The 12,393-nt window shown below is 42.7% G+C and overlaps 1 protein-coding gene across 8 annotated transcripts in view; it reads left to right on the forward strand.

The window, feature by feature from the left end:
• CAMTA1 (calmodulin binding transcription activator 1) overlaps positions 1-12,393 on the forward strand; it is an 897,244-nt gene that overhangs the window by 82,793 nt on the left and 802,058 nt on the right. For 2 of the 8 annotated variants that reach the window (XR_004351166.1, XM_032641038.1), the window contains one exon: positions 6,669-6,950. The exons of the other annotated variants lie outside the window; for them this stretch is intronic. Coding sequence is in view for 1 of the 2 variants with exons in the window: in XM_032641038.1 (XP_032496929.1) it covers positions 6,669-6,677 (9 nt within the window). In the remaining variant the exon portion in view is untranslated. Of the gene's footprint in view, positions 1-6,668; positions 6,951-12,393 lie in introns of those variants that run through there. 8 annotated transcript variants of the gene reach the window in all.

Raw genomic sequence — 12,393 nt, forward strand, 5'->3', positions numbered from 1 at the left:
CGTTTGTTTTTATGGCTGAGTAATATTCCATTGTATATATTTGCCACATCTTTATGTTTATTGCTTTTTAAGTCCTAAGCACCATGCTACTCAGTTTATATTACTTATTTTCATTAATACTCATAGCAACCCTATAAGGTAGGGATGTTGTTATCTTCATGTTATAAATGAAGAAAATGTGACTTAGTTAAAAAAACTAAATAATTTGTCCAAGGTCATAGAAGTAGTAAGTGGTAGAGCTATTACTGGAACCTAGAATTGGTTCTAATTGGAAAAGAACTCCCTGTATCTTATATAGCTACCCTATCTTTCAGTATAGCTTTATTCTTTGGGGTTTTAGAGACTTCTTAGGCATTTAAAAACTTAAGGGCCACCTTAAGCTGATAGCAGCTGGAATTTGTTTCTTTACCCTTTGGCAGCTCTGACATCTGTGCCTGGATGTCTGCAGGAGGCGGGTGTGTGTGGAGACTGGAGGATGGGGTGGACCCACCTGGGCAGTTTTTCTTTTCTCTTCTTTAAAGTAAATAAATAAATAAAACATTAAATATTTTTGTAAATAAGTAAAATTATTTTTGGCTGCTTTGGGTCTTCATTGCTGCGCGCAGGCTTTCTCTAGTTGTGGTGAGGGGGGGCTACTCTTCGTTGTGGTGCGCGGGCTTCTCATTGCGGTGGCTTCTCTTGTTGCGGAGCATGGGCTCTAGGCGCAGGCTTCAGTAGTTGTGGCTCGAGGGTTCTAGGCGTGCGGGCTTAAGTAGTTGTGGTGTGCGGGCTCTGTAGTTGTAGCTCGTGGGTTCTAGAGCGCAGGCTCAGTAGTTGTGGTGCATGGGCTTAGTTGCTCTGTGGCATGTGAGGTCTTCCTGGACCAGAGCTTGAACCCGTGTCCCCTGCATTGGCAGGTGAATTCTTTAACCACTGTGCCACCAGGGAAGTCCTGGGCAGTTTTTCTTAAAGTGAGGATTGTGGACTGTTCTAGTCAGACTCACCTGGGGTTTTACTAATGCAGATTGTTTAGCTCTTCTTTTGATGTACTAAACTGTAATCTCTTAGGGGAAGGACTTGAGAACTATTTTTACAAATGACTTGGTTTAAATAGGGGATTCTTATTCATCTGAAGCTTGAGAATCAGTGACTAGAGGAAGTGGGAAATGTTGGAGTCTAATCGTTCTGACTGTCATTGTAGGAAGCCAGTAGAGCAATTAAAGTAAGCCCTGCGTGTAGGTTAGTAAGCTTGAAAACAGGTCATGTAGAAATAAAGTCAGCAGTGGGTGGGTCTGTTTCGCTTTTGTTTTATTTCTTATAAATTTGTGTTTGGGGAAATTTGGCATATATTGTATTATTCTTTTTCCCTAGTGGGGATAGTACCTGAAAGGAACGGGTCTCAGTTGTGATAGAGTTGACATAATATAAATGCTAAATCTGAGGAAGAAATTTAAGAATATTTGGTGAATTTGCATATCATTTGCAAAGCTAGGAGTATGTCTAAAGCTGATTTTTCAAGTCTCTTAGAGAAACTGTCATATTGTGCCTTGATTTTCAATTTAGAAACTACGGTAATTTCAGGTTTGCGGCTAATATGAAAGCTAGTAATCAGTATCAAATGTTTTAAATTTATAATATTTATGTATTTATTAAAAAATTTAAAAAATATATATACATACACACTTAAAAATATTTTTTCCCGTTTCTTTTGCCCAGTTTTATTTATTTTTATATATACATCTTTACTGGAGTATAATTGCTTTACAATGTTGTGTTACTTTCTGCTGTACAACAAAGTGAATCAGCTATATGCATATATATATCCCCATATCCCCTCCCGCTTGAGCCTCCCTCCCACCCCTCTAGGTCGTCACAAAGCACCGAGCTGATCTCCCTGTGCTATGCATTTATTTTAAACAATGAGATTACTTTTGTTATTTCACCTAAGAAGACCAGAACCAGGTGGTTCCAGAATTGGTTGGTTCAGTGGCTTGGAAGGTGGCTCCCACTGTCTCCCCTGTGACTCTTGGCTTCTTCTGCATAGTGTCTACAGCATGGCTGTGTGGTTTAAAGTGTGCAGGGAGAGGGCAAAGTCCCTGCCTTTTGACCGCCCCCCATTCTTTAAAAAAATTTTTTTTTAAACTAAAAGTACTTGATTAATCCAAAAGAAGAGCAAAGGAACAAAGAACACAGGAAATAAATAGAAAACAGCAGGATGGTTCACTAAAACCCAACCATATCTGATTAAAAGGTGGGAGATTGACAGACAAGATTTAAGAGAGCAGGACCCTTTAGTTCTTCTTGAACTTTGTTCTGGGATGCAACTAAGTTGCTTGTAAGCAGTTTGAACCTTTAAGGTTTTGCTTTGTTAGGTGGGTCTGCAGTAGTGCTCTAAGGCTCATTTTTTCTCCACTCCTGAGGCCTTCTACACATGCTGGAGTACTCTGCCCAATGCTTGGTGAGGCTAGCTTTTCAGTCTCTGACCACATTCTTAAATAGCTTTTCTGAGGTGTAATTGCACCTACTTCTGAGAAGTGTGCACACGCCCACGCCCATGGCCGTCACCATTCCACCAGAGTGAGCGCACCCACCACCCTTAAGAGTTCCCTCGTGCTCGTGGCAGCCCCTTCCTCCCGCTTGCTTCCTCCTCTTGTGAAATCTTTGAAGCTATTAGGGAAAAAATTATATTGTTGAGGATAAAGTCCTAGGTAGAAAGGTATTTAACTTGTAGTTTTAGCTTTTGTTTTCTTTTTGAGGATTGTGATGGAAATAATAGGATGATTGTAGGTGTATGTTGCTGTATCATTTATAAAATGTTTTGAGAAACAGGCACATATTTTAGAACAGACTATCTTTGAGAAGCTTGACAGAGGAAATATATTTTCAGAAAGGTTGAAAAAAAATGGCAGAGATGGTGTCTGTTGTGGGAAGGCGGTCAGGGACGGGGTACCTCTTGCTGGCTGTGCTGCCCTGGGCCCCACTTGGAGGAGCCACAAACATGGAGACCAAATGCTTTTATTTTCTTGGTTTTTCAGCCAGGCAGTATTTCTAATATGCTGAAGAAACTAACAAATTCTAACATGAAAGGGTAAAAGAAATACAGTCCCCACTTAACAGAAGGATATACTTAGCTCAAGTGCAGTTTATTCTAGTGAATTACCTGTTTTATTGAGTGACGTTTTGGTGATTTATTTATTTATGTTTATAGATTAAAATTTTTTTCTGCCTCATCACTATAATAAACCTTTGGCTGGACATTTCTCCTTTTACTCTCTGAATACACTTGATGAGATTAGTGTCTGCTGCAGAGAGCATTATTCTGTTCAGTTAATAGCCATTTTGTAAAGAATTAGTAAAATATATAGGGCTCTATTTTAATGGCTTTCTTCAACTGTCTCGTAGCTTCTCTGACTCTCTGAATTTTCTTGGCTCTTTATTTTTTTATTTCTTTCTGGTTCTTCTATGTGTTTTGAAAGTAATATGCTTGAGGTGAGAATGGCAGCATTTCTGTCATGATTTAACCGTATTAGAGATGACGTTCTTTCTTCTATGTCTGCTTAGTTGAGAAATGAACCAATTCTCTTTGCTTATAAATGCTGGCTGGTCCTTGGCCCAAAATAAAAAAACCCCAAACCCAAAAACCAACAACCACAAACAAAAAACACCAAACCAAAGCAAAAAGCGCAAAAAACAACCCCCCAAAAACTTAGAGTACAAATTGAGCATGTTGGAAAACATATCCCTACAAAAAGTTGTCCAGGAAGTGAGAGCTTAATATGGGTGAGAATTTCCCTGGCAAAGTCTTCTTTGCTAGAACTCCAGTGACTTGTTGGTCTTGTGATAGTGAAACTTGGTGTGTCTCTTATTTCAGTAACATAACTCACCAGCCCTGTGGTACAGTTTTCTTTCCGGTTTTAGCTTGAGGATAGGGTATACTAGTTATGCTCCTAAGGTTTTAGGAGTTAGTAGGGTTTTTGAGCATTCCCTGTTTAGTTCAGTTACTGCTTGTCATTTGAAGAGGACTCTCCTTCTCTACCCCTTGATGTAAAAGTGCTAGTTCTGCCACTTAGGATTTGTTTTGGGTTAAAGACCTCCCCCCCCCCCCCCCACCCCGCCGCCTACACCCTGAATCTTTGCATGTATTGGTATGTATGAATCCAGTTCATTCGTAGTCCTTGAGGCACTCTGTCTGGGGCCCAGGGATGGGGCTAGTAGAATGTTCTGTTTCCTACATTTCAGCTTGGGCCAGCCCTTCGGGAAAAAGCAAAAAGCTCCTCAGGTCCCATAGCCTCTAGAATTTGGAGCAGAACTGTTGCTTCAACAGACTTCCGGTTAAGTAGGCAGGTGTCAGACTGTTTCTGTGGGAAGAAGGATGTGTGTCCCAGATACCTGCCTCCACGAAGGGGCTCTGGCCTCAGCTCTTTGTTGTTGCGGCTGAATCCGTGCTCCCCAGTTGTGCTGGCCCCTGGCTGTTTCTAGCCGTCTTACTACTTATTAAATTATATTCTAGGATCCTTGAATATTAGGGACGTGGTAAACTCCTTCCTGGTAGCCCTTCCCTTCTTCCACCCCAAATAGCAAACACATTTGAAGACATTAGCTGAAATCCTTCATATTACAGATTTTCTTAAATCACCTAAAATGTTATCATTACTGGCACAAATTTATTCAAATTGTTGGAACTTCCAAGTGCCTAGGTGGGGAGTGTTCTGTTTGTTTTGTGTTTATTACTCAGATTATATTCATTTCCGTGAAATTATTTGTGGGAATTTCGTTGGTTGTAATGCTTTCAGGTCCTCAAAGAGCAGTTCCTTCTATTTGGGGATCACATCATGTTGGCATAGGCTGGTGTGTGCAGCTTTTGGCAGGGCTTAAGCTAGTAGAAAATTTGGGCTAACACATTTTTTTTCTGAGTCGGTGAATTTTAGAAATGATTTAGAATTTCGAGAAGCATCTATAAGTATTCTCCTCTTGTCCAGAAGTTTTTTAATAAATACATGTGTTTTGATAATGAAGGGGTACATATATTTGATCTGAATATACTTCTTCTCATTTTTAATAGGAAATATTTTAATAAAACAAAACTTGGCTAACGGTATACTTGCTGGCTTCTTGCCTTTTCTTACAAACGTGCTAAAGTGGTCTGAATAACAGTGCTACTAAAACAACATATGCCTTGTTTTGATGGGGTATCGGTTCCTTCTATAGTGTTCAAAATTGCTTGCATGCCTCCCAGCAACAAATACGTATGTGACAGACTTTACATGAGATGAGCATCCCAGATAAATGAAATGCTAGTTTACTTTTCAGTAGCTCTGGAACTTAAAAAGAAAGTCGTTTTTTTTTTTTAGAAATATGGCCTTGAGGCGCTAACACACTTGCGTCTAGTGCATGAAGCACTGCAAGTTATTTTTTAACAAAACCTAATCGGGGGAACAAAATCTTTATAGAGTTTATTTATTGATTGCTCTAAGCCACCAGAAAGAGTATTCTGTTCCTCTTAATAAAATCCTTTGGGGCAGTTGTCTATATTTTATTATGGAAGTATTTGGGGAATTTGATTTTATCAGGGTAAACTCAAATGTTAGATATTGTAAGATTGAAACTAAGCTCGGAGACTGGAAGACCGAATGGTACTTACAGTTCTTTTTGGCTAGTGGTGCTCTCGTTTACCCTCGTAGGTGGAGAGGCGTTATTTCTTTTGTTGCCTGTCCAGCAACAAGTAAGGAATTTGGATCCTGAAATCAGGAAAGTGTAGCCTGCTCAAGTTTAGTTTCAGAGATGAGACTAAAGATCACTAATAGTAGTCATTTTATTTACTAGTGAAAGGAATATGGAAATTATTTACTGTAACTCCTAATCGTTATGCTTGCTATTGCCGCAAAGTTAATAAGTATGTTTGTCATGATATCCGTGGTGGCCACATGATGCAAAACAAAACCTTAGCCCTTTCTGTCCTTTTAAGGTTTATTAATGTCCTTTTTGGTTTGTTGATGAGGGAGATGAGTAAATAATAACAGGAAATTGAGGCCTAAACTGTCATATACTCTTTTTCTGTTGTTAAGATATTGCTGGTGTCAAGCTTCTATTAATTCTGTGTAATTCCAGTGGAGACAGCAAGTTATTTTGCTTAAAATGTTGTGTCCCCGCCCCACCAACCCCGTCCCGCAGTGAGAGTTGAATGTGAGAACAGATCTTAATAGATATAGTTACACAGTTTATCATGTATCACTTTATTGCTGTCTTCTAGAACATTGTTACACTAAATGTTCCAATAATGGAAATTTTATGCAGCTACTTCAAATGAAACAAATTTGCAAAAACTCAATTTTGGAGCTCATTCCTTGAGGAGAGGAAAAAAACTCACCACGCTGTGACCAAATTAGATTTCTGATATGTTGGCAACTTAACAAACACTGTCATTTCCAGAAAACAGCGTGTGGGGTCCAGTGGAATTGTCAGCACTTCTTAGTCACTTATAATGGGGGATATTTGGGGTTTTAATATGATTGAATGGTTAAATTTTTACAAAAAGGTAATTAAAATTTGGTGTTGTACCTAAATAAAAATGGCTCTACACGGAATCAGGAATGACTGTGTTCAATTACAGGGGAGTCTTCTTTTCAAGAACTTGATTTTAAATTCTCGGAGATATTAGTTTTACTTACTGGAGCTCCTTTGTTTTGCAGAGATCATGATGCAGCCGTCCTTTTGGATTTCTTTTTAATAATGTGTGACCCTTCACCTTTGATCCCCTGACCTGCATTACCTTGGTAACCATTTCATTTTTTAATTTAATTTCATTTTTTGATTTTGGTGTACAAGCTGTAACATTTCATCTCTCAAAGTGTAACACGCTGGTTTCCTCAAATAGAGATACCCTTTGAGCGATAAATTTGCAAAATGCTGTCTTCATTTTCTGTATTAAAATTCATTTCAGTTTTAAAAATAAAGTGTAATCTGTGTTTTCATCCTTTTAAAATTTAAGTTTAATGAGTGCATTTCCCCATGCAGTATATTTCCTCTTCTATTCATGTTTTGCAATAGCCAAATGAACTTGGTGTTCACACATAACTCGCACACACAGCGGACACCCAGAGCCCCCCGCCCCCCCATGCCCCTGCCCCGCCCCTTCTCACATACACCCCCTCACCATCACCACACACCCCTTCCTTTGCAGATTAACTCGTCTTTCAGAAATAGTGGCAACTTGAACTTACTGGTCTCAGCTGCCACATTCTACAACCTCACATTATGTTGTATATTTTCAGGTGTTGGTGGGAGGAAAAGTTTAGCCCTTTAATTCCATGTACGGACTGGAAGATAAGAAAGTTGTCTCATTTCCAAAATTCACCTTTCCCCCTCCTTCAGTATTTTATTCTTTATTTGAGGTATAAGTTAAGAACGAGCAACATTTTTAACCTGATCAAAAGTGGCCTTTTGTCTCTGCTGAAACCTGGTCAGTCAGCTGTGATGGTCCATATACCAGATTGCTTTATGCCATATGCTGTTTCATGACTGTTTTTCAGACAATGCATTTTTAATTGTATTCCACTTTTCAAAAAATTCTTATTCAAAAGCAAAAAAACTGAAATTTAAAAAATGAAACTTGAGTTAATTCTTGGAACTGACAAGATATTCCTGAGAATTCATGTTCTTTAAAAAAAAAAAAAAAAAATCGTGAAATCTCCTAGCATGGCCTGCTGAAGCACAGATTATTTTTTAAGTGTCTCATTATTTTATTCTCCAACATTTAATGCTGATGCTTTAATTGCACACAGCTGAAGCTGTTCATTGAGCACTGAAATGGATTTAAGTCCTCTCTGAGCTTTGTTGATACCTATAAAAGTTTATGTCATTCATTAGAACCACAAATTAAAATTAGTTGTAGTGAGCTGCTCAGTGGAGATTGGAACTCTTAGGAACACTTCTTCAGGCTTACTAGCTCGTCTTTGTCTGTTATACTTACATCCCTGGGAAATTGCCTTTGGCCTGTTGGGTATCTTTTCACAGAATTGCAAAATATCAGAGCTGAGAAGTATGAGTAGGTAAAACGTTCCATGATTACAAAGCCAGAAAGCACATGGAATGAATGTTCCAGAAGTTAGGAGCATTTATTTATCCAACCTTGCATTTTAAGGTGATTTTTTTTTTTTTTTTTATGATAATGCTTTCAGAGTTGCATAGGAATGTATTCCGTATCCTTCTAGCACCAGAAGAAGAATGTGTAGCTTGGAGTTTATGGAACAGGCGTCGCAGGGCTGAAAGGGGCTGTGAGTGGCGGTCTTCTGCACTCCTCTTGCTTAAGCAGCCCTATACCTGCCCGACCCCTGAGGGGGAGCTAGCTGATGAGAGTCACAAGCTCCCTGTTGACAGAATCAGGGCCTCTTGACATCTCCCTGAAGGCTCCTAGGTCCTCTAGAGACAGTCAAATACTTTATTCATAAGTCCAGTAGGAGCTAAGGAGACGTTAATAGGCACCCAAGAGAAATGTTTTTATTGTGATAATTTTATTTTGCAGTTACGTCGAAGAGAGCTGGTATACGGACACATTCATTACCTGTTTTCAATGAGCAGTACTTATTTGGCTAGTTTTTAGGAATTCCGGTGAGTTGTAAGCCACATGGATGTAGTTTCTCTGAGCATGATTCAGTGAGAAAACCCTAGGCTGAGAGTCAGAAAACCTGCTTTGGACCAGCCGGGTCTCTGGATGTGCCAGGGGTATCTTGTGAGGTAGCGACACACAAAACTCAGAAACTCAAATAGCAAGACTTCAAAAGACTTCCACGTTAGGGTTGAAAACGGTGAAATCAGTTGTTCCACTTAACGTACAGGAATGTGTAGAACATTTCACTGATTCGACTTCAGTTTTATCCTGTGTGAAACGTAGATATTGTACGTCTCCTACTTGCTTTTTAGGGTTGTTGGCAGGATAAATGAAAATGCGAGATGGACACCCTGGGAACCCAGAAGAAAGGTGCCTTTGAAAGTAAACCTCATGCGAGGGCTGTGCTCTCAGCAGCGGCAGTCTTCACGCTGAGAGGCTGCTGTAGTGCATCCTCTGGGGAGCGGCCGGGAGCGTGGGCGCTGGGGCCAGGCTGCCTCGCGTTGCATCCCACCTCGGCCCTTTGCAAGTGGTCGGATCGAGACAGTTCTCTAACCCCTCTGTGCCGCAGCTTCCTCCTCTTTGAAGTGGGGTTGATAATAACAGTACCTACTCAGAGGGTCCTGAAGAGTCCTAGGTGAGCGGCTGCATGTCAAGTGTGTACTTAGAGCAGCGGCCGGCAGGCAGTGTGGCCATGGCCGTGGCATCTGGGCCCGATCCTGCGTGCCAGGAGAAACCCAGGCAGTGTGGGAGTTCCCATGAAATGGAACTTCGTGAAATGGAATTTTCTACACCTTGCAGAAAACTAAACTTGCAAGAGTGTCCCTGTTAGTATTCCGCTGTTGTCTTGGAGGCCCAGGCATGCTTACAGGAAGAGGCACTGGATAGTTTATGGGAATCAGGCACCTCTAAAACAAGGTAAGTTCAGGTGCTGCAAGTTAAATCTGGGCTCCTAACCTTTTAGGAAGAAAAGTTTAGATAATTAAGAGCTTATTGGCCCTTTGTTGATAGGTTCTTTTGTTTTAGCTATTTTTGGCTCTGGAGGCACAGGAAAGGCCCGTGGGAGAGACCCCATCCTTTACTTAGTCAGCACGTACTCATTCTCTCAGCTTCAGTCAGCTGTCTAGTGAGCTTTCACAGAGTCAGAAAGCATTTATGTGTTGAGAGATTTTTACCTTGCTGTAGGAGGCTTCACTGCTTCATCCTCAGTAGAATAAGGGGGACAAAGTCACCGCTGTGTGTCACATATTCCCAAGCGTTTCCACATAATTATATACATTTATCTATGAGGTCGGTGGTGTTTGTTAACCCTGTTTTGCACCTGAGAACACCGACACTCAGGTAGGTTAAACTCGTGCAGGGTCACACCCCTAGTAGGTTGCAAAACTGGGACTTGAATCCAGGAGCTGCCCTTCTGGTACCTGCTGCCTTGTGCTTGCCGGCAAACCCGGCTGCACCCCTGACAGGAGATCCTGCCATTTGGTTGCAGGGGCCTCCTCCACATGCATTTGTGTCCCTCAGCCGTCAGTGCCCCAGACTTATTTAGTGAGACCTCCAGCACCCCACCACCTGCATCACCAGGAAGGCCCTGCCGTTCGCGTGGCACCTGGAGGGGCTGCGTAGCAGCGGCTTCCTTGCTCTTGGCTGCACGTCCAGGATCCCTTGTACAGCTTTAAAATGTGGAGCACTGGCCCCATCCCAGACTCTGAGCTGCCTGTTCTAGCAGAGAACCATCGATCAGAGCACAAAGATGCAGGATGTTTATGTTACTCGTAAGTAAGGAAAAGCTATCACTAATCCAGAACATGGGCCAGTGACGTTAATTCTATAGTTAGCTGCATTGTAAGCTACAGTGGGCCTTTGTGGGCCAGTGTGGTGGTGCACTCACCAGCAACCAGCAGCCTTTTTGTGGGAAGAGTCCCAGCTGTCCTTGAGGTGGGATGTAGTCTTCTGGAAGTGGGCATCTGACCATCACAAAAACCAGGTTTGAGATCGCTCATGGGGCGAAATGAAGCAGTGGGCTGTCTCCTTTCTCCTTCGCCTTTTCACTTTCTTTTCTCTGCCCTACTTGCGTGCGTTTATTTTTTACAACCCTCCTTCCCTCTCCTCCCCAACCCTTCCCTGTCTTATCTTTCCTCTGTTTCTCCATCGTCTGCCAGATGCTTCTGAGTGTATCTGTCATCAGACTGTAAATACTTGAAATCCTGCAAGGGGCCGCGCACATCGCAGGTGTTCCTAGCAGATGACGCGTCTGGGTATGTCCCGGGATCTTTCAGAGGTGAAGGCGCTACCCTGAGTCACCTTGAAAGTTGTCAGATTTTGTTTGTGATCATCAACCTTAAGATGGGTGCTTTGTCTTGAAAATTCAGATAATCTGGCATGACAGTTTGAGAAACGCCGTCACTAACTGGGACAGAGTGCTGGCCAACGATGGACTTGACCCCTCTAGAGGCACTGGCATCCGGCTTTTAGTGTATTTGCTGCTGAAGGTCTGAGGTCATGGGTCAGGCCCCCCATTTTGGTGACGAGGAGCCATTCCTGAGAGGGGGAGCCCTTCCCGGAGGCCCTCAGCCAGTCCAGACTTGCTGCCCGGGGAGGGGAGCAGAGCCAGCGCCGGGGCGCGTGGATGCCCTGTGGCCATGTGCGGTGACCTGTGTGCCTCGGGAGATGACAGAGAAATACCCAGCCCTGATGGGTAGGCTGGTGGGTAGGAGGGGCCCCTGCACTGAGCAGGCCCCTTGGGGGGCAGTTCTGATGGCGTTTAACCCCTCTGGAGGCGGTAGGAGACCAAGAAACATGGTCCAAGTGTGAAAAGTTATTTTTTGTCATTCTTCAGTGAGAATCTGCCCTCGCCAGCAGGGGGGCGACTGAAGGCCAAGGCGGCAGCAGGATCATTGCTCAGTCAGGAGCGAAGGGGAAGCATCTCCTGTTTGTGCTCGTTTGTCGGTGTCATCTCCCTGGGAAACCGTGGCCCTGGTTACCGTGGCACCAGGTGACATGCCTCCGAATCACAGGATTTAGACCAGACTTTCCACTTTCCACACGTGTCTCTAGGTGGGTTCAGAAATACACCATGTGACAGACACATGTGCCCGCACAGAACGTGGGTATTAGTCAGCCTGTGGTGCCGAGTTCTCCTCTCCCTTCTTATGGATCCTTTGGAGTATTTCACCCTTCTCCGCCCCTCATTTTCCCCTGGGAGAAGCCCGAAGGACATTTCTCCTTCTTCCATAGCAATGGGAAGAGGACTGGCAGGGAGGGTGGCAAGTTGTTGGCGGCCGTTTGACTCTGGGTTTCTCGTACCTGCTCTGGCATGTTTTACGGCATGTGGCACAAGTGCTGGCACGTAGGAGACACCCAGCAAACGTTCACTCTCCTTTCAGCTGTCATTAGCACAGGTAATTAAGGACAGGAGCTGATAGACTTCACGTATCTGTGCAGAGATACATCTGTAATTAAAGTTTTAATTAAAGAAACACCAGACCAGGCAGATGGTTCTTATCCCCGCATCCTGTAAACTAAACAGCCATGGCTTTTTGATCTTGCAAACAAGCAAAGCAGAGGGTAGCAGCGGCGCTCCCAGAAGTGGACCAGAGGGGAGAGATAGTCTTATTAACTAGCCATAATCTAATTTTGGTAGCACTCTGTGCGATGCCAAAGCCAGGGATAATCATCGCAGTTTGAAATGGAAATTCAATACATCAAAGTTATGTCCCAGCCAAAGCTTTTAAGCCTCAAGTCAAGGGCATTACCAGAGCCCAGCTGGTATATCACAAGGCATGTGGTTTTGTGCTAGATCACAAAAGCTG

Source organism: Phocoena sinus, chromosome 1, assembly GCF_008692025.1.
Source record: "Phocoena sinus isolate mPhoSin1 chromosome 1, mPhoSin1.pri, whole genome shotgun sequence".
Taxonomy (NCBI): Eukaryota; Metazoa; Chordata; class Mammalia; order Artiodactyla; family Phocoenidae; genus Phocoena; species Phocoena sinus.